Genomic DNA, 22,058 nt, shown 5'->3' with positions numbered 1-22,058 from the left:
CACTTACTTTGTACTTGACAGCTGTGTCTTTTCACTAAGCAGGTTGTGTGTGTGATCTCGGCTACGTTTCTGCATTCTCCTTCCTTGCCGGTTCTCCGTGGACCGTGCATGAATGGCGGTCTTTTAGCAGCGATCCCGGGTCAGGATGTGTGGTGTGCAATACTAATGGCTCTGCGATTAAAAAAAGAGCTCTCAATTAAAGTGCAAGCCAATGAAATATGTACAAGGAATATACGTAATCTAAACCTAATCTGTAGAAAAAGTTAGCAAGACAACGTCGAATGAACATTGATTTACCCTCCAAATACCCATGATACCTCACAGTGATACTGAAACAATATTGTTCTACAGTATGTTAGGTAAGGATTAACAATGTATTATAGACTATAGTTGATAAATATAAATCAAATATTTGTCAACATTAGCCTACATCTCATTTCAGGATCATTCGAAGTAATCGCATTTGTCATTATTGCTTGTATTTAAAATGGTTTGCCCATTTGCTTTGATTGTCATACAAGTAAAGGCCTACTTAGCTTAGATGTTAGCTGTGTAATAAATCACTTCAGGCAAACTAAATTGTTCTCCCAATAAAAAAAACCCCTAAACTTACTGGATATCACACAACTGAGCATAGTCTAAATTATTTTATTGAACACCAAGGCGGTGTGGTTATTTTTACATCATAGCTAGCTAGCTAGTAGTGGAGATTTGCTTGAGTAGCATAATGTGAATCAACGGTTAATGTCGTTTTGTTTGTATGCTTCAGATTGACTGGGGAGGAAGATGGGGACGGAGGCGTCGCAATGTGTTAATATTTATTTATACATTTGAACTTTGATAAATTTTTCTATTGTCGTTATTCATTCAAAAATAATTTGAAATTTAGCCAAGTTTTTCTTAGCTGTTTCCTCTGTAAATAAAGCAGGACCTCTAAATACGTATAGTAGGCATATTTAATTAAATTTAAAAAAATTCTTGAGAAACATTTTGAAGAGCAAGTCCTTTTATTTTTTATTTAAAAAATGGGGCGTTATCCAAGAATGGGTTCACTTCTGGGGGACACAGGAGAACCCCTAGACTCAAACTAAAGCATTAAAGCATTCTAATAAAAAAAAAATGATTTGGGGGGAAAAAAATTCATGAGAAAAAAAATCAGAGATATCCAAGAAACGTTTTATGTCTGAGGCATATAACACTACCCCATGACTCGAACCAAAGTGATCTCATGAAATTCTGATGTGATTTCATGTCACGGATGATCCAAATGAAGATCAGCTAGCTTGACTTCGTTGTTCGTTGTTGAGACTAGCCTGATGGCGGAAATTTTAAAGGTTAGCAAGTTCACACAGTTTAATATTATGCTAACTCTGATGCAGGTCAGACTTTCAGTAAAAATTAATGGTGTTTCCAACACCTCCACAACATTGACATATTTTTGCATTACTTACAGTGGCTGTCACTGGCCCATAAAAACGTATCCTTCCTTTTCGAAGTGGGCGCCATGTTATGTACATGAATCTGTTGGGGTTGTGTGAGGTTGCGTTTGGGGGGGGTTAAGACTTAGAGCAGAGCGGTAAACCGAAAATTTACCGTTACCGAAATTCTTCACGATGACCGACGTAATTTTGACCATGTCGGTAAATTCGGTAATTTAATAAAACAAGAAAATATAGTCTTCTCATCCCGCTTTGACTCTGTGTTCTTCGGCTATGTTCATTCCCCTTTAAGAAAGCAGACAGTGTGCTTACGTATGGAGTCACGTGGTTTTCAGGAAGCCAAACAAACAGAAGCCCAGTAGCCGCTAGCGGCTAACGCTACAAGTAAACGGATGGAGTCGGGCTCAAGTTAGCTTCGCCAAACTTTCATCCGACATTAATTTCATCCGCTGTCCTCCCTGGTTCTCACGATTTCAGGAGAGGATGCTTTCAGTGCTTTCTTCTGGTAGCCAAGCCACAGGCTAACGCTAGCGGCTAACAGCGGCTGCAAATGAACGTGATGGAGTCGGATAGCGGCTCTAACCTGGTCAAAACGGCTGAAATTAATGAGTGGGCTGGGCACTGACTTCATGTAGCAATTATTATGTCGCGTTATTTGGTGTGTGATTTCTCTGAAAGCTTTCATGATGGTAAAGCACTGAGCATGAAGTATAATCCAACAGTGAAGCCTATATATAAAATGACAGTTTAATGGCCACAGCTATTTTTCTGTATGTGTTTGCTTTAATCTGCCATCATAAAATCTTAAATGTTTCATTGGCATCAGAGCAATACAGCTTTAATCTGGTTGAGGGGGTGCATGTATTAAAAAATGTTCTGGGGAAAAAAAAAACCCCTGAAACCTTGACGTAAACACTTGTGTTGAATAATTATGTCACAGCAGCCATTACCAATAAGTTGTCTGAAGTGTACTGTTAAAGCTGCAAGTCATTTGTGTTAGAATTACATGTTTGCACAGTCGTCATATTGATTTTTATAATGTTGTACATTTTTCAAGTCGTACAAGCTGTTATAAATATTCACACTAGAATTCTTATTGTTTACAAGATTTTTTTAATACTTAATGTTTAGACTGCATGTGCAATTGTTAAATTGAAAGCTGGTAAATAAATGTAACGAGAAACGGTTAATTTGTATTCCATGCATTTATTCACATTTTCAAATTATATAACAGTCCGCTTGGGCGAATTTATCGTCATTTATCGTTATCGAGGTAAATCTGCTCAATTTATCGCGATACGTACATAAGGCCATATCGCCCAGCCCTAGGTCAAGTCATCAGCCAATGGGGAAAAAATGGACCGGCACATTCAGCAAGAGAAAAGGGATAAATGTAAGTCGGAACATAATGAAAATAATTCACTTAATAATGGTAGGATATATTATTTCCTTACCATCTATGGGAAGACAATCTAAATTACCTACATAACTGAACTCATTATATAATACGAATAAGGTTGCTTAAAAGTTGGTGGGGACAATTTAAGCATCCTGAAAAGTTGGTAGTGTAATGTCCCTACCGTCCCTAAACCTACGCCCTTGAAACCTTAGATTGCCAAATGTATCACATTTGAAACAAGCATTTCAGCATTTCATTAACCTTATTGTGCTCAATCTCACTTTAGTCATTTTTATTTTACCATGAGAACTGCATGTAATGCTAAATTTATGATACTTTTTTTTTTTTTTTTTTAAACGTGAGTACTTCATCCACCACTGTCCATTTGAACTGGAAGGGGCTTGCTGCCAACCCTCCCAGCTCAATGGATTGGACATGTAAGACTGGCAATTGCAGCCAATGAGTTTAAAGCCCCGTGAATTGAATCACATTTGTAATGTAGTTTTAAAAAAATCAATGAGTGTCTTATAAACAACAATTAAAGTAGAAATTCAAAGCCCGGCCCAATCCTGACTTGCCTTGCCCGTGACACTCTATTGTCATTCGTTGCAAGGGAAGGCCAAAACCGGTTTGACGTGAATTGTTTTATGAGTGTCGCAATAGGCCATGTTTGTTTTAGCAGCAGTGATGCAAAATGCAGAGAGAACTTAGCCCGTCATAGCCACCCACCGTCCTATGTAGCTTTAAAAAAAATCAATAAAACAAGAAGTCAAAAAATGTCAAAATAAGCAGAAGAGGAACTCGCTCATACATCGACGAACGTAAAGCCTGTGGTTAAAAGAACATTGGCATTTATGAGCTTCGACATATAGCGCATGTTACAACACAAACAATACGCAATGGTGTTGGTTTGGAGTACACACGCATAATGCTGAAATAGTTCAAGGGTTTGTTGAGGAGGGGGTTGTTAAGTAAAACAAGCAGCAGTCGCACGCACAGACCAAAAATAAGGGTGGGTGTGTGGGAGCTTTTATGTTGGTAACTAAAACTTGCAGAACCACCTTGAAATTTGACTTGGTGCTACGAAATGTGTGTCACCTCAGCAATGCTGACACCAATATACGTACTAGAAAATTTAAAATATTCAGGTGAAATAAACATACATTTGTATGAAGAAAATTCTTAGTTCATATTTCTATTGAATTTTGTTTTTAATAAGAAGCTGGACACCTATGTGGTGGAAAAGATCCACACAGTGTTCTATGTGTTTCGTCATACTTTTTTTACCAGTTTTTTTTCTCCCCCTGAGGTCAATGACCAATTGTCAAGCGGTCATCTCACATCATATCAGGTGCTTGGCATTAGTTTATGTTGTTAGCTTCAAGTTAATCATCTCCTCACTTTTTTAAATAGTTGAATGTACACTTGTTAGACATTTATATGTTTCAGACATCCAAAAATGGTATGATTTTTTTTCTTTTAAAAATATAAATGTCGGAGGAATCCTTTTTTATTTATTTCCCTTGCTACTTCACGCTTCTAACTTCGCGCCATGAGTCCATCGCAGTTTTATTTAAAAAAAATTTTTTAAAAAGTACAGCATTAAGATATATGCATGTAGAGTACAGGCCAAAAGTTTGGACACACGTCATTCAATGCAACACAAATGAAGGTCCTAGCCCCATTCATAAAGCAATAAATCCCGCTAATCAACCCTGAAAATATGTACCTGTGAAGTCAAAAACCATTTTAGGTGACTCCCTCTTGAAGCTCACCAAGACAATGGCAAGAGTGTGCAAAAAAGTAATCAGAGCAAAGGGTGGCTACTTTGAAGACAATTTATAACCTAAGTATGTTGGAATTGTTATATTTACTGATCAGAATGCTTTTTAGCATCGTTTTAAAGGTGGAGATGGATTTCAACACTTTTAGACTTTTGTCGAGCTCATTCCAAATCTGAGGACCTCTAGTTGCAATGCTCAGGCTGGTGCTAACAAGTCTTCTCTTTTTCCCACTGATGAGGTCTTTGTTTCTGGTGTTATGAGTATGAGGAGGAGTCCAGACTGGAACGAGCTCAGACAGTCTGCTATTCATATTATTTACAATTTGGAACATTATACATGCATTATGAAATGTGTTCAACTCAGTGAGTCGGAGAAGGCGTAAACTATAAAACAAGGAGTAGGTGGGGGCATTGAAACTAGCCCAGGACATGGTCCGTACCATCTTCTTTTGTAGGGTTTCTAATTTCTTTAGGTGACTGGGGAATGTGTTGCACCATATGATGTTACAGTAGTTGATATGGGGCTCAAACAAGGTTTTGTACAAGGTAAGAAGTGCAGTTAAAGGGAGATGGTGTCTTATTTTGAAGAATAGTCCAACATACGTGGATAGTGTTGATATAAGGTGTTCTATATGTCATTTGAAATTGAGAGACTTATTAATGAAGACTCCCAGGAACTTTGTGGAATCGACTTGTCATAAATTGTCGTTGTTTAGTTTCAGACGAATTCTGTTTGTGTCAGCTGCTTTCTTGTTTGATCTAAATACTAAGTAACTGGTTTTGTTGATGTTGAGGGAAAGTTTGTTGCACCTGAGCCAGCTATCTATCTTTATTAACTCTGCATTTAAAATGTGCTGTAGGTCTAATGGTTTTTAATGTGAAAGAAACAAGTTGGTATCATCTGCAAACAAAATCATGTGTAGTATGTCAGAAGAATTAACAAGGTCATTAATGTAAATAAGAAAAAGTAGTGGGCCCAAAATTGATCCCTGGGGGACTCTATATTTTCCTTTTTTTGTGAAACATGATTGTTAACACTAACATACTGTTGTCGACTGAATAAGTAACTTTTGCACCAGTTGTATGCCATTCCTCTTATACCACCACTCTAATACCAATATTACCTTCACTGAGAATTTACACTGTAGTCAAGAAAATAAAGAAAACGCACAAATGAGGTGTGTCCAAATATTTGGCATGTACTGTACGCATACATGTAAAAAAAAAAAAAAAAAGAATATTTTATATATTATATATACGGGGTGTTTCAAAATGGTTGATCCCATTCTAAATGCCCATATCTCAGCAACTACTTCATGGATCTTAATGAAACTAAATACACTTTATGTTGGGTCATAAGTTTTATTGGTTAAATTATCAAAGAAAAGTACAAATATTTGTTGGTTCTATGACAGATTTTCATAATGTTCAATATGAGCGCCCCCTGCAAAATGCTTTATCAAAAGGCGTTTTCTTTTGAAGTAAACGGCATTTCTTAACCTGAAAAGATAGAAATGCCAAGCGTTACACACAAAAACTTGAAACGTTTCTACACAAGCTGTAAAAATTCGAGGTCATTCCAACGAAAATTGTCAAAACGATTGGCCAACGAAATGCAATGCTTAACAAACATATAAAAATATACATTATGTATATTTTTTAATTATACTTTGGGTAAAAAGGAAAAACATGTCTTATCTGTATCTCTTTCCAATGCTGTTAAATCTGAATAAATACATTAAACCCCCCCCCCCCAAAAAAAGTTTTTTTTCCCCAGTGTAAATAAGCTCTGCTTCTACTTCGCGGATTTTAATTTTTACCGGGGATCCCATTAACCGTGAAAAATGAGGGATCACTGTACGTCTATCGATAACAACCTGTATTATTTTAGAATGTCTATTTGAAAATATAAATGCAAATTAGTTTTACACTTTTAAAAACACATTGGGCATTTTCAAAAGGAAGATTGTTTCCTTAAAATAAATGTTTTTCCTATTCTAGCAATTCATACTAATCTTATAAACATTGTTTTTTTACATAGCATTTTTCAACATTGGATGCCATTTTCAGGGTTCGTACAACTTTTCATGTCCAAATTCAAGCACTTTTTAAGGCCTTTCAACACCAGTTTTCCAGTACCTTTCATCCAAATTTGTTTTTTTTTTAAACTTTTTTTTTTTTTTTTTTTAAAGACGAGTCAGAAATAAAACATGTCGCCTTCTCACAAGTATGCAAATTTCTTCCAATATGTTCTACAACTCCGGAGTTTCAAGAATTTTAGTTTTGAAAGGTGCCTATTCCGGGGTGGACAGTACGCCTATTGGGTGGACTGCGTACCAAAATGTGTCTGACTGAGCAATTTTTGAAAAGCTGGACATGAGAACCTTAAAGGGAGAAGGTTGCGTGTGATAGGGGCGGGCCCCTAGTAGCTGTAACGATTTAGCGTGTGCGTTGGCTAAACAGCTTTTGTTTTGGTGAAGAACCCTCGAAAATGGCATCTACTGTGAAGAGACATGCTTACGAAGCCCAGATTAAACTCAATGCTATCACCTATGCGAAACAAAAAGTAACTGTCACTTATGGTGATTTTTAAGAAGACCCTGCATAAAGAAAATTTGAGCTGCCGTGTCAGATGGAGACCTAGCTCAGTTGTTCATTCAGATACAGGAGATGAGGACTTTGATGGACTTGTGGATTTATTAAGCTTGATGCAAGTACTTTACGCACTTTGCCCCTTGCTAGCACGCATACTAAAGGCACATGCAAGCATATGTTTTTCATGCGCCCAATAGTGCGCCTTATATGTGTGTTAAATACAGAAATATCACCTGAAAATGAGTCTGCGCCATATAATACGGTGCGCCCTATGGACGCGGAAATATGGTAAGTAAAAAAAAAATGTTTTAAAAACATGTATTTTTACAATAAATTTTGTATTTAAAAATAAAGAACATACACAATTAGTAAAAAATGCATTACATATGTTATATTTACATTCAGTAGACACCTTCAGGATCTAAAAAGCTTTTGAATGCAACAGTTTAGTCTGCCTGCACGGGTTTAATGTGACTCACAAACATATGAGTCAGCAGCAAATGGTAACAGAGACACACAGCAACAATCATTTACTTCTTGCAAGCAGACTCGTCTGACCCGAGGACCTTTTTAATCACCTGCAGGTGGGGGAGTGCAGAAATGTTTTTCAGGATATTTTGATATTAATGCTTTAACAACTTGCTAACACTAATTTGAACAACAAAAAGTAGTAGATGAATGGGTGTATGCTGTAGAGCAGGGGTCCCCAAACTATGGCCCGTGGGCCCACATTTCGTCCGGCCCCCTGAACATTTTTTTTTTTCTCTTTTTATTTTTGAATAGTGTTATTTATTTCCTGGCTTTTTTCTGCAAAGAACCCAGAGAGGGTTATTTGCTGATTATCTATTTATTTAATTGTGTTATTATTATTTATTATTATATTATATTATTATTTTTATTTTATTTACTTTTGTTCCGTGAAGAATTCAGAGAGGGTTATTTGATTGTGGCTTTCTGAAAAACAATACATTTTTACTAGGGCTGTCAAAATTATCGCGGTAACGGGCAGTAATTAATTTTTTAAATTAATCACTTTAAAATATTTGACGTAATTAACGCAGATGCCCGGCTCAAACAGATTAAAATGACAGCACAGTGCAATGTCAACTTGCTACTTGTGTTTTTTTTTAGTTTTGTCGCCCTCTGCTGGCGCTTGGGTGCGACTGATTTTATGGGCTTAAGCACCCATGAGCATTGTGTAATTATTGACATCAACAATGGCGGGCTACTAGTTTATTTTTTGATCGAAAATTTTACAAATTTTATTAAAACAAAAACCTTAAGAGGGGTTTTAAAATAAAATTTCTATAACTTGTATGAACATTTATCTTTTAAGAACTACAAGTCTTTCTATATATGGATCGCTTTAACAGAATGCTAATAATGTTAATGCCATCTTGTTGATTTATTGTTATAATAAACAATTACAGTACTTATGTACTGTATGTTGAATGCAGGGCCGGCCCAGCCTATACGCAGACTATGCAGCTGCTTAGGGCCCCTGACCAGTAGGGGGCCTCTATTTTGTTTACTACAGTTTGCTTTATTTGTCTTTTGTCAGTTTTGATACTTGATTACAAGCTTAAAAAATAAAAGTTCTTCTTTAATTTTGTTCTTTGGTTTGGTGCTATCTACTGTAAGTACTGACAATTATTTGGGGTGAGAAGTTTGAAGAATGCAGTGCAACAAAATCTGATTAATATGCAAAATATGGGCGCATGGGTTGGATTGCATGTATGGGTTTCACAGTACACTGTGATGAAATAGTGGGCCAAAAATATGGGCCCCTTGGCATTAATTTGCTTAGGGCCCCCTAATGGCCTGGTTGAATGTATATATTCATCTTGTGTTTTAGCTTTCCATTCCAACAATAATTTACAGAAAAATATGACATATTTTAGAGATGGTTTGAATTGCGATTAATTACGTTTAATTAATGTTTAAGCTGTAATTAACTCAATTAAAAATGTAATCGTTTGACAACCCGTAATTTTTACATTTAGGCACTCCTACAATCATCACACCTTTTCTGTTACAAACTGACCCCGGGCCCCCCATTAGAGAAGGGAAAAGTTATGTGGCCCTCACAGGAAAAAGTTTGGGGACCCCTGCTGTAGAGGCTAACCAAGAACAGCATTAGCTAATGAACAACAACAGGGAAGGTGTGGGAGTTCAAACCAAAGCTTGGATGATTAAGCGCTGATCACTGCGTTGGTTTTGAGACCTTTCATAGGCAAAGAGTAGGTATTTCAACACTTCTGTTTTTCCGGGTGGGCTTAGCAACATGAGTGTGTTTGGCAAACATGCACAATATTTATGCTTTGTTGAATTCTTGGCCTGGAAACTGCTTGCGAACACACAGAGAGTAACTTAATTCTACACTTTGCTTTGACTATTTTGTCAAATTATTTGGGTTGTTCGATGCATTGCTGTAGCTTCAGTTGAAGCAGAACACTGCGAAAAATGTGGGTGTTTTGATGTATGGTGGGGGTTAGGTCAGTGCAGGACACTTTCCTCTGTTTAACTATTTGTTATCTGGGAAGGGCAAGACCGGACCAGTTCAGGCAATCATAAAAAAGCCGCATTCCATGAATCCCGGTCTGACAGCGTCACAACGCGGCTCCGAATCCTTGACAAAAGGGTCAGATGATTGTTTTTTTAGCATTTATTTACAAAGCAGGGTAACACTAAATTAGGTTAAAAACACTTTCAAGTCTTTGGGAAGTTCGCAGCCTTGTCGGACAAGCTACAAACTGAACTTGCATCCAATTAAAAGTCCAATTGTCCTTATTTCGGCTAGCACGAGCTGCTCTGCGTGTTTCCCGAGTCTGACACGTATGACTTGCTCTTCCTGGAGTATTTCATGGAACTGAAGGAGACCCGCATGCGTTCCACCGTCCGGCTGCTGCGACAAAGCAGCGTGTTCTTGACGTGCTGCCGGAAATCGTCTGACACAAAGTAGTAGATGAAAGGGTCCAATACGCTGTTGAGGCTTGCCAAGCAGAGCGTGGCGATGTAGAAGGCGTAGCCGTTATCCACCACGCCCTCCTTTAGCAGAGAGTAGTGCAGCACCAGCATGATGTTACTGGGGATGAAGCACACCAGGAAGGTGAGCAACACCACGCCGATCAGCATCACCGCCCTCCGCCGGTTCTTGGCCGCCGCTGCATCTCCCATGCCTTGGCCCAGCGCCCGGAGAAGCAGCACGTACGCCACCACGATAACGACGCAAGGCACTAGAAATACCACCACACCCATCAGGATGAAATAGAAGTAAGGCAGTCGGACTGAGGCAAAGGGGTCGCTGCGGTCCAGGATGACACTGACGTCATGGCAGGTGGTGATGACGGGCTTGCTAAGCTTGGCCGTGTGCTGGTACAAATAGAGCGGCGTCGTGGTGAGCCAGATAAAAATCCAGATGGCGACACATATGATCACCGCTAGTTTGTTGTTCCTGCGCTGTTGGGAGAGCGGGTGCGCCACAACCCAGTAGCGTTGCACGCTGAGGCAGGCGATGAATAAGATGGAGCAATACATATTCCCGTAGAAGAAGCCCACCAGGACCTTGCAAAGCCCTTCGCCGTACGTCCAGTCGTTTCCCGCCAGGTGGTAAGCAATCTTCAGCGGCGTCCATAAAACAAAGAGCAGGTCGGCGAGAGCCAGGTTGGCCATGTAAATGGACGACGGGTGCTTCTTCTTGGTGCGGAACAGGAATACCCAGATGGCCATTGCGTTGAGGGGAAGGCCCACCACGAATACCACGATGTACACCATCGGCAGGAAAACGGTGGTGAGACCGCTCTGCAGGGTATCGGAGGTGGCATTGTCTACCTCCACCAGGTCCGGGGTTTCCGGGTTGATCAAACCGATGAAGCCGCGACTACCTTTTTCTACACACACAAAAAGTACCCATATGTGACTAAAATAAACACACATTCTAATGTTAGCTTAGCCTTAGCACAAGAAGTCACCCTTTGAGTGCATTTAGTGGCCGGTAGAATAAGAATGTACTCATAACATGTTTCAGTGGATGCGGCTAGAGCAGAGGTCGATAACCTGCGTCTCCGGACCCGCATGCTTTAATCCCTCTGATGCGGCACAGTTTATAAAAATTCAAAAAATGGGTATTTAATAAAAAACATATTGTGTTTACATTGAGTTCATAGACTAAGTCAGGCTTACTTTTTTCCCTATATCTTCATCGTTATCATATCTAACAGAACTCTTGCACAAGTCCTGAATACACTAACTATGTACAGCAATTGGTTTCACTTGGAAGTACCCTTGGTGCCAAAAAGCAGGCTGGGATACAGGCCGTGCCTCTAGCGTCGCTGGAAAGCCTCCATTGTGTAGCATTGTTAGGGGCGTCATTTCTGTGAGTTGTGCAAAGACAAGTGGGTACATCTTCCGAGTGAAACAGTCACTGTACATCAGTGGTCTCCAAACTATTCCACATAGGGCTGCAGTGGGTGCAGGATTTCACTCGAACAAAACAAGACCACAACTTTTCACCAATCTGGTGTTTTATAAGTGTAATCAGTTGATTGCAGTCAGGTGCTGCTTGTTTTAGTGGAAACCACATTGGTTAAAAGTTCTGTGCTTGATCGGTATGAACAAAAACCAGGACCCACAGCGGCCCTCGAGGACCGGTTTGGAGACCCCTGTTGTACATAGTTGGTGAATTCATGACGTGTGCGAGTTTGTCTGTTAAAAAGGTGTATAAAAAGTCATCTTTGTCATCTTATAATTCTGTGCTGACAAAAAAATTAAAAAAAACAAACGTTTGAAGCAGTTACTCACAATGTTACTAATTACTTGAGTATTCTTTTCAACAAATACTTTTACGTGTACTTGTGTACATTTTTGGATGACTAATTTTACTTGAGTAATATTATTTTGAAGTAACACTACTCTTACTTGGGTACATTTGTTTTGGCTACTCTACTATAATCTCTGGCAGGAATACAGTAAAAGAAAAACATCTGAAAGCTAAGGAACATAATTAAATGGAGGCTGTGGAGGACATATCGTTATATGTACTGCATATGTTCTGAACTGGGGATAGTACTTCACGGTCACTAGTCGTTTATATTTTTTCAAATGGATAAGCTAAATATTCACTTCATAGTTTTTTCCTTTTGTGTTTTTCCATAGTGTTTTCAATATCAAAACGATGCGTTTTACGTTAGTAATTAAAAATCTGAATATTTTCAACCCCAAAGAGATTAAGTTTTTTTTTTTTAATTGGTTGTGTTGTTTATACAAATGGGTTAACACCCAATGTTAATATTTGGTTTCATTCAAATCGTGGGTGATGCCGCAGAGTATACCGCAAAGTTTGCACACACGACAAGGCCTGATAGACTTGACGGAAGCCGAGGTTTGTGCACCGAGCACGGTAAAAGGTTGAGAAACTTAACTTATTAAACCTTATTTCCAACAGTCTAGCTCAATTTACTTTATTTGAACTCAACACAGACCTTTATTATCAGTAAACTACATTACTTGTCTTGATCAGTCTTTTAAGGAGTGATTAGGGGAAAACTTACCTGCGTCAACCGCGGTGCAACAATGACACAAGAAGACCAGGAAGAGCGCTAAAAAGCGAGAAGGATCCATTTTTTCTTGAAGTAAAGTTGGGCTCCCTCCACCAAAATTGTTCTTCTAAAGTCCTACGCCCAGAAACCACGTCCTTTAACCCAAACATCCGCCGACTCGTCTTGTCCTCAACTCGACGTCCCACCCATAGGTCCCACCGAAGCTCGCTAGCCACGCCCCGAGACTACCTGGCTCGCCTGTGGGCGTGGTGACGTCATCAGGTATTCGCCGGGCCGGTTGCGTTCTCTGATGACGTCAACGCTGAGCAACAAGCAAACACACAAAATCTATCATATATTAATTTAAACTTTTCACTTATATTTTAATCTTGATGAAATTACCCTATATTAGATTTATAATTTATTTAAGATAAATTTTCTCTATTATCTTGATTGATACAACCTGCTTGTTGATATATATTTTTAGAATTTAACACAATGCTTATTTCTGTTAATATTTTTATTTAGATTCAGACACATAAAATATTTAAAAAGGTTATCCATAATTTTTTACTCAAATTTAGACATTGTTCTGAAAAATGTTTGTTAAAAATCAATGTTAAAATTGAATTTATAACTATAACTAAATTCATCAAGGATTAGTACTTTTTTTTTTTTTTTTTAAATGACGATCATTGTCATTTACAGTATCCGTTTTGTATTACAGAATGTATGGTGCATTTTATTTGGCAATTTAGCTTTGTCATTTGTGATTGCATTAGTACATATTTGTTTTCTGTGTTAATATAGAAATACGGCTGAAAACACGATAAACAGTGTATCACAAAAGTGAGTACACTCGTCGCATTTCTGCAGATATCTAAGTACAGTGCCCTCCATAATTATTGGCACCCCTGAAAAAGATGGGGTTTTTTTAGCTTCTAATATATATATTTTTTAAATTCATATAATATGGGACCTTAATGGGAAAAAAAGAAAAAGCCAACCTTCAATACAAGTGCATTCATTCAGTGGGGAAAAAAATCCCACATAAAGAAACAATTATTTGACATTAAATAATGTGCGTCACAATTATTAGCACCCCTGGTGTTAAAACTTTGTACAACCCCCTTTTGCCAACAAAACAAGGTCTGGGGACTGAGATGGCCATGGGAGGAGCTTGATTTTGTGTCTGGTGAACCATTTCTGTGTAGATTTGGCCATATGTTTAGGGTCACATTTAGGGCCATACTCGTCTGACCAAAAGCACACCGTCCCAGTTGAAGCCTGGGACCGTGTGTATTTTTGTGTGAGACCAAGATTGAGCTTTTTGGCAACAAACACTCTAAGCGGGTCTGGCGTGCCACGAAAGATGCGCATGCTGAAAAGCACCTCATACCCACTGTGAAGTATGGGGGTGGGTCAGTGATGCTGTGGGGCTGTTTCTCTTCCAAAGGCCCTGGGAACCTTGTTAGGGTGCATGGCATCATGAATGCTTTGAAATACCAGGACATTTTAAATCAGAATCTATTGCCCTCTGCCCGAAAGCTGAAGATGGGTCGTCACTGGGTCTTTCAGCAAGATAATGACCCTAAATATATGGCCAAATCTACACAGAAATGGTTCACCAGACACAAAATCAAGCTTCTCCCATGGCAGTCTCAGTCCCCAGACCTTGTTTTGTTGGCAAAAGGTGTTGTACAAAGTATTAACACCAGGTGTGCTAATAATTGTGACACACATTATTTGATGCCGAATAATTTTTTCCTTATGTGGGATTTTTTTCCCCGCTGAATGAATGTACTGTACTTGTATTGAAGGTTGGATTTTTGTCTTTTTTCCATTAAGGTCCCATATTATTTGAATTAAAAAATATATTAGAAGCTAAAAAACACATCTTTTTCAGGGGTGCCTATAATTATGGAGGGCACTGTATATCTTTTCATGGGTTAACGCTGCCAAAACGACACTTTGACATAATGAAATGCAGTCTGTGTGCAGTTTATATAATAGAGTTAATTTATTTTCCCCTCAAAATAACTCCAAATATAGCCACTAATATCTAAACCCCTGGCAACAAAAGTGAGTACGCCCCATAGAAACTACGTAACTCCCTAAATGTCCAAATTGAGTACTGCTTGTCATTTTCCCTCCAAAATATCATGTGACTCGTTACAGGAGTGCTGTCAGCATTGCTGCAGAGATTGAAGAGGTGTGTGTTCAGCCTGTTAGTGCTCAGACCATACGCCGCACTCTACATTAAATTGGTGTGCATGGCTGTCACCCCAGGAGGAAGCCTCTTCTGAAGACGGTACACAAGAAAGCCCACCAGTCTCATCAGACCATAGGACATGGTTCCAGTAATCCATGTGCTTTCTTGACATGTCTTCAGCAAACTGTTTGCAGGCTTTCTTGTGTACAGCCTCCAGAAGAGGCTTCTTCCTGAGGTGACCGCCATGCACACCAATTTGATGTAGAGTGTGGCGTATGGTTTGAGCACTAACAGGCTTACCCCCCACCTCTTCAATCTCTGGAGCAATGCTGACAGCACTCCTGTAACGAGTCACATGAAATTTTAGAGGGAAATTGACAAGCAGTACTCAATTTGGACATTTAGGGATTTGCGTAGTTTCTATGGGGTGTACTCACTTTTGTTGCGGGGCGTTTAGATATTAGTGGCTATATTTTGAGTTATTTTGAGGGGAAAATAAATTAGCTCTATTATATAAGCTGCACACAGACTACATTTCATTGTGTCAAAGTGTCATTTTGTCAGTGTTGTCCCATGAAAAGATATAAATATCTCCAGAAATGCGAGGTGTGTTCTCACTTTTGTGATACACTGTAAATGAGAGTTGAATTATTGGAGGTCAATTCATTTATAAAGAATTAGGTAAAGTACAGTATAATGAAAGTTCTGTATGAAGAAAAAAAGAAATTGTAAAAATATATTCCCAAAACTACATTAAGAAAAAAAGATTTATTAAATTTCCAAGAGTGCAAAATTTAAATGAAAAATATTGAAAGCAAACCTTCGCAAATACATATGCAGTCATTAAAAAAAAATGGGAGGGGGGGTGATAGAACATGTATCTTGCGGCTTCATTGTTTTCGAGACCCGGTTGATTATGGAGGCTCCCAGACTAGTATTTACACACAAATACAGTTCAGAGGCACTGAAGGATCCTTAAGGCTCAGCAAAGCATAGAAATGCAACAAACTAATATACTAAAGATGAAAAACAGAACACAAAATACTACAAGTAAGTAACAAGCGAAAAAAGCACACTTACAAAAATTCTTCAATTTGATATGTCACTTATTTATCATAGCTGAAAATAAGCCTGACTGGTCGCCAGCCAATCACAGGCCATGTATACACAAAAAGTCATTTACAGTCACATTCACGTCTATAGATAATTTGGTCTTTAATGAAGCTTATGTGTAAAGTTGGATTGTGTGAGGGATCTGGAATATCTAGAAGATAGCCGAAATATGTGTTAATGGTCTGTTATCGTTCTGATTGCCAATCGTGACTTTACATTGTTCACTCACGCAGGTCATGTATTCACCAACTATGTAAAGTCATGGTTGTCACTCGAAAATTGTACAAAATATAGGCCGAAACTGACTGAACTAGTCTTTCTGGAATGTTTTTGGGGTTTGAACGGAAGCCATATTACCCTGAGAAGATGAGAACTCCACAAAGGTAGGACCAAAGTTTTCACACTTAACTTTAGAACTATTTAAAACTGTAATAACTAAAGTAGTCTGTGATCTGGAGAAGGTCTGACAAGCCGGCTAGCACTGTGAGCTCCTGGTGTTCCCGCTGGAGTCCGTCGTCGTGTATGTATTGCTCTTTTTGGAGAACTTCATCGCACTGAAAGACACACGCATCCTCTCCACAGTGCGCTGGCTTCGGCACAGGAAGGTGTTCTTGATATGCTCGCGGAATTCATCAGAGATGTAGTAGTAGACGAAGGGGTCGATGCAGCTGTTGAGGCTAGCCAGACACAGTGCGGTGATGTAGAACCCGTAGAGGTTGTTGCGGACCTCGTTCAGGAGCAGCACGTAGTGCACCAGGAGCATTATGTTGCTGGGCGCGAAGCACAACATGAACATCACCAGCACGGTGATGATTAGCAACACCGCCTTGCGCCGCTTCTTGGCCACAGCGTCATCCGTAGTCATGCTGGTGCGTAGCGCCCGTAGCATTAGCACATAGGAGACGGCGCAGACGGCAGCGGGAACTAGGAAACCTGCCGTGCCCATGGTGAGGAAATAGCCCGCAGGCATCTTCCTCTGGCTGGGTCGGGTGACGTCGTGACAGGTGAGGATGCCCAGTTTTGCCACCCGCACCTGCTGGTCGTACAAATAGAGCGGGATGGTAAGCAACCACACCACCGCCCAGATGGCCGCCGAAATCACATAGGTGACGGTGTTCTCGCGCTGACGCTGCGCTAGCGGGTACACCACGGCCATGTAACGCTGCACGCTGATGCAGGCGATGAAGGCCATGGAGCAGTACATGTTCCCGTAGAAGAAGCCCACCATGACCTTGCACAGCCCCTCGCCGTATATCCAGTCGTTGTTGTTGATGTGGTAAGCGATCTTCAGTGGTGTCCAGATGACAAAAAACAGGTCTGCCAGCGCCAGGTTGGCCATGTAGATGGACGACGGATGCTTCTTCTTGGTGCGGAACAGGAACACCCAAACGGCCATAGCATTCGCAGGCAGGCCAACCACGAAAACGATGATGTAGACGATCGGCAGGAAAACTGTGGTGAGGCCGCTGCTCAGAACCCATTCGGCCTGCGGACCCACCAAAATGCCATCGGGGGTCTCCGTGCCGGTGAAGCCTCGGCCGTTTTCTACAGGGTAGGAAGACTCTGGGGTAGGAGAAGCAAATAAAATGGTGTAACACCAAATAAAATATTTTTTTTCTCAGGAGTGTCAAACTAATTTTGGTTCGTGGGCCACATGATGACAGTTAGATCTCATGTGGGCCAGAACGGTTTATTTTTCGCCAACTACTGGCTGCTTTTGATCAGTATGGACTATGAGGGTTGAATGAAGATGACTTCATTCTACCTTCCCAGTCCAAATGGATTGGACGTCTAGGGTCGTCATTACAACTGAAATATGAGCATTCACAGCTAGTCCTCCCAGTTTAAGTGAATTGATGTCTATCGTTGTCAATGGAAGCCAAAGAGTCCATTATGGGACACTTCCTTGTAATTTTGACATACCTAAGGGTCACTTCCTGTACATTTTGGACAATTTCATATTGTTTTTAGGGCATTTCTGGGGGTTACTTCCTGGTGATTTTTTTAGTATCTCAGGTTCCAGTTCCTTGTAATTTTGGGGTACTTACGGGTCACTTCCTGTACATTTTGGACAATTTCCTGTTGTTTTAGTGCATTTCTCGGCTAATCCTGTTCATTGGTCACTTCCTGTTTATATTGGGGCCCCTCAGGGTCGCTTCCTTCACATTTTGGACAATTTCCAGTTGTTTTTTAAGGCAGGGGTCCCCAACCTTTTTTGCACCACGGACCAGTGTTATTTGGGTCTTTTTTTTCACAGACCGGTGTTCTAACAAATTTTGAAACCCATCAAAAATTGCAACGATGCGGTTCTGCGCATGCGCGTAACGTTAAACATAGCCGCAAAATGCGCAAATGCAGCGATTCCAAAGTAAACACTACAAACTTTCTTGAGAGAAAGGAATATTAACTTACGTTTGATCATGGAAGGAGTTGTAGAAAAGTTCTCCTCAGATTCATCCTGCCATGTAAACTGCACACAACAGCTGCACACCGCGCTCACCATTAACGACTTCGCCTTGTCGTTAAACATTAATTAAGAAACCCGCTTCACAAAGATACGATGTTGGAAATTGTAGCAGGGTTTTCAATGCTCTTGTCGCGATGTAAGGATATTCCAGAATGACTTTAATCCAGAACCTCGGTAGAGTTGTTGTCTCGAATGTACGTTTAATAAGGTCGCCGTCACTTGCGATCTCTCTGTTTATTCACAAACGGGTCACGAATCAACTCCTTCGCAGTTTGTGGGTCTTCGAGGTTGTAGGCCCGTCAGGTGCCCTTTTCGCCGTAAAAATATCCTTTTCGCCGTAAAAATATCTCCAAAGACGTCTGTTTTCCAGTTATCTTCGCTCGTGTGGGGGCTAATTATTTCCGGGAACAAATGTGCTGCGCCCGCGGCCTGGTAATACGTTAGACCGGCCTTCTGCTAGAGCCCAAGCTGCTTTCACGCCCCTGGTAGGCAGACCGGCCTTCTGCTAGAGCCCAAGCTGCTTTTCAGTCGACCTGGGAAATTGCTTTCAGACTCCCAGTTTAAATTCCGGGATTTAACTGGAGTTAAGCATACGTCTGAAAGGGGCTGAAGTTACTTCCGGTTGATTTCGGGTCACTTCTTGTTGGTTTTGAGGAATTGTTAGGTCAAGTCTTTGTTAAATCATTGGCTCCAATTGATGGCGCTAGACATCCAATCTATTTTGACTGGGAAGGGGTGAATGAACGAATGCGACTGCAGACAAAAAAGTGAGCAAGTGCAGTACTGCAAAAATGTCCAGTTTTACGGCATCAATGTCAAAAAGAAAAGTATGTACAGTATTAATGAGCTACAATGTGCCGGTCAGGCAGAAGGTAGAACAACAACACTGGCTGTATTAGACCCCCGTTTGACATCCCTGCTCTAGATAGATTATTGAGTACGGTTTCTGAGAACTGCTATAAACCTTATGCACCAACACAATGCATCCATGACCTGAAATGACATGACTAACTGAAAAGAATAGCGCTATATTTACATATACTGTATACATATGTTTTGTTTACATTTGTTTAGGATCACTCTGTGGTCAGATTGCACTTCCCTTCAATGAAGATTAACCTGAAGTTACAGCAAGCAGCCATTGTTGCCAGATTAGGCCGAGTCAAGCCAAATCAATGAGCTAATATTTTTAAAGGCTCCGGGTGGGAAAGAAATGCTCGGATAAAATTTGGGGTACTTTTGACAAAATTCAACAGTTTCTGAAAGAATAATTTGATTAGTTTTACCAGTTTAATTTGTGTAAATGTTGAAGCTCAGCTAAATTTTTGCCTACAACACAATCTTTGCTACTTCACTTTAATTTAAAAGTACCGGGACTACTGTACTGGCATTTGGTACTTCACAACTGCATGTGATTTCTGATTTGTAGGTACATAGTAAAATTCAACTAAAATATGACATTACATAAAAATGCATTCGATGTACTTTAATTTTTAGTTCTTATTCCGGTGTATTTTAAATCATTTTCTAATGACTGGATTTGCTTCCGATTTTGACACGTGCCTCAACAGAAATATTTTGCCCAGAATACACTTCTGAATCGGCTCTGGAAAATTATCAACAGTCGAGCGTAATTTCAATTGAAAAACATGTATATTTTTATGTTTAAAAATGAATACATGTTTAATTAATATTTCAAAAGAAAATAATAGCACTCCCATTATGCTTATCAGCTAAACAGCAACATTGGTGTACCGCACGCAGGCTATTTTTAGACCGTGACGTCACATCGTAAAGCGGAAGTAAAGCCGAAGTGGGACATTATAGACCCGCCCTCGCATAGACCCAACGTAATTAGTGCTACTTTTCTCCGGTAATCTTTTAAAAACGAACATGCCAATCACGCATTGCTTTTTTGGAACTTGTAGAAACGACTCTAGACATTACGACACATGAAGGATGTTTTCTTCATACATTTCCGGAAACCAAAAACTCGGGAGGAAAAAATGTGAAGACCGAATCAACTTGCGCGGACTTTAACACCAGCTCGGCGAATCCATTCACATTTCATATGCAGTAAACATTATGTTGGCTTGGCATGGTCTTTCAGAGGACAAAGAGGTAAGCCATTTTTATATTTTTAACTTATTTTTTTAGTGTAACGTTGTGCCGTACTGCTTCTTTCTGACAATGAATGACCTGAAAAGAATTACAATAGTATCTGACTGCCACTGTTACCGTTTCTGCTTATATAAAAAACAACTTTATTAAGGGGGAAGTGTAAATAAATTATAGGATTAAGATGTATTATCAATGAAAAAATTAAAAGTGTTCGTTGGCTGTCACTGATTAGCATTTGCGACCACTACACAAAGCTAACTAAATTAACCCCAAGAACGGTAAGAGACGTAGGACAACCAGAGGATATATAAGAAAGACAGGGCTGATGGTAAAGGACAACTTGTTGAAACAGGAGAATGTCATTGTCAGTCGCGTCGATAAAAAAGCTAAAGCTATGCTTAGGTCGGCTCGTTTTTTTCGTCTTTTTCAGCCTTCGACACTAAAGCCATCTCTTTAACTGAACATTTTTATGTTCTTTCACATCTTTGCCAGTCAATTTGGCACCAGGCACATCATTTTCGGAGAGAATTGGTAGGTTTAGCGCTGTAAACATCTCCTCCGTACACGACTTCCATTCATTTCCTATAAGGGACAAACGGTTGCTTGTCCCTACTGCCCTACTTAGCAACAGTAGCTAGTGTCATTAATATTAATGAACGGAAGTGACGTGTTGCTTGCGGTACGCCATTACACCAATGTGTCCTCCACTGTTGACTTATTTTTTAAATTTTCTTTGTAGTTATAAAACAAAAATATAAATAGTTGTTTAGGGGAAACAATCTTATCAAGAACGAGAGGCTGTAATTTGACTGTTTTTTATTTATTACTTTTTTTTTTTAAATTGAACTCGCTTCTCCGATCTGGCAACCCTCAAAAACGCCACTTGTGTCATGTGACGGCCCAATCAAAAATCCCTCCACTTTCCAGACAATTAAATGCCCCACATACTCTACTACATTGCGTTTAAAGAAACTAACATCCACTCCATGTTTAGTGGACCGCTTTAAGAGCCGATGTCGTTCCGCCCGAGAAAGGTAAATAAAAAATTACTCACCTGTGTCACACCAACAGGTGTGAAGACAACAAAGAACGACGAGGAGCGCACAAAGACGTCCACCACGCGGAGCCATAGTGGAGTCGTACACAATTTTTGGTTAGCCTTGTTTTTTTGGTAAAACAAAAGTTGCAACGTCGTGTTGTTGATGACGAGGCGTGGCGCCTTGCGACTGTTTGTCTTAAATCTCCACCCAGTGAAGCGCTGCCATTCGCACCTCGGTGACGTCAACATGTCGCATGACCACGCGGAGCCAATCAGGAGCTATTAACGACCACCGCTCAATCAGTTCTATATACTGTATGTATAGTTTTTGTTCTTACAAAAGACCTTGATTT

The 22,058-nt window shown here is 39.8% G+C and overlaps 3 protein-coding genes across 3 annotated transcripts in view; all 3 read right to left on the bottom strand.

Moving 5' to 3' along the window:
- s100z (S100 calcium binding protein Z) overlaps positions 1–12,911 on the bottom strand; it is a 29,664-nt gene extending 16,753 nt beyond the window's left edge. Inside the window, exons 1-2 of the mRNA XM_057818610.1 lie at positions 12,766–12,911; positions 8–171 (exon numbers count right to left, since the gene is read on the bottom strand). Of these exons, the coding sequence (XP_057674593.1) occupies positions 8–110 (103 nt within the window). The 5' untranslated portion in view covers positions 111–171; positions 12,766–12,911. The remainder of the gene's footprint in view (positions 1–7; positions 172–12,765) is intronic.
- f2rl1.2 (coagulation factor II (thrombin) receptor-like 1, tandem duplicate 2) lies at positions 6,385–12,960 on the bottom strand. Its single transcript, XM_057818605.1, has 2 exons — positions 12,766–12,960; positions 6,385–11,106 (listed from the first exon to the last, which is right to left on the bottom strand). The coding sequence occupies exons 1-2, from the start codon at positions 12,833–12,835 to the stop codon at positions 10,013–10,015; spliced, it is 1,164 nt and encodes a 387-aa protein (XP_057674588.1). The 5' UTR covers positions 12,836–12,960; the 3' UTR covers positions 6,385–10,012.
- Positions 12,961–15,696: 2,736 nt separating this feature from the next.
- Positions 15,697–21,992, bottom strand: LOC130905316 (proteinase-activated receptor 2-like). Its single transcript, XM_057818604.1, has 2 exons — positions 21,721–21,992; positions 15,697–17,641 (listed from the first exon to the last, which is right to left on the bottom strand). Exons 1-2 carry the CDS (start codon positions 21,794–21,796, stop codon positions 16,554–16,556), a joined length of 1,164 nt encoding a protein of 387 aa, XP_057674587.1. The 5' UTR covers positions 21,797–21,992; the 3' UTR covers positions 15,697–16,553.
- Between the last annotated feature and the right edge of the window lie 66 nt (positions 21,993–22,058).

Source organism: Corythoichthys intestinalis, chromosome 17 (genome assembly GCF_030265065.1).
Source record: "Corythoichthys intestinalis isolate RoL2023-P3 chromosome 17, ASM3026506v1, whole genome shotgun sequence".
NCBI lineage: Eukaryota > Metazoa > Chordata > Actinopteri > Syngnathiformes > Syngnathidae > Corythoichthys > Corythoichthys intestinalis.
Note: the sequence above shows the minus strand (reverse complement) of the source record. Positions and strands in the feature narration are given on the sequence as shown.

Coding starts and splice junctions, on each gene's coding strand:
- f2rl1.2 (XM_057818605.1), bottom strand. CDS start 12,835: ATGGATCCTTCTCGCTTTTTAGCGCTCTTCCTGGTCTTCTTGTGTCAT. Junction 11,107..12,765: donor TTGCACCGCGGTTGACGCAG/GTAAGTTTTCCC, acceptor TTGTGTGTGTAG/AAAAAGGTAGTCGCGGCTTC.
- LOC130905316 (XM_057818604.1), bottom strand. CDS start 21,796: ATGGCTCCGCGTGGTGGACGTCTTTGTGCGCTCCTCGTCGTTCTTTGT. Junction 17,642..21,720: donor CACCTGTTGGTGTGACACAG/GTGAGTAATTTT, acceptor CTCCTACCCCAG/AGTCTTCCTACCCTGTAGAA.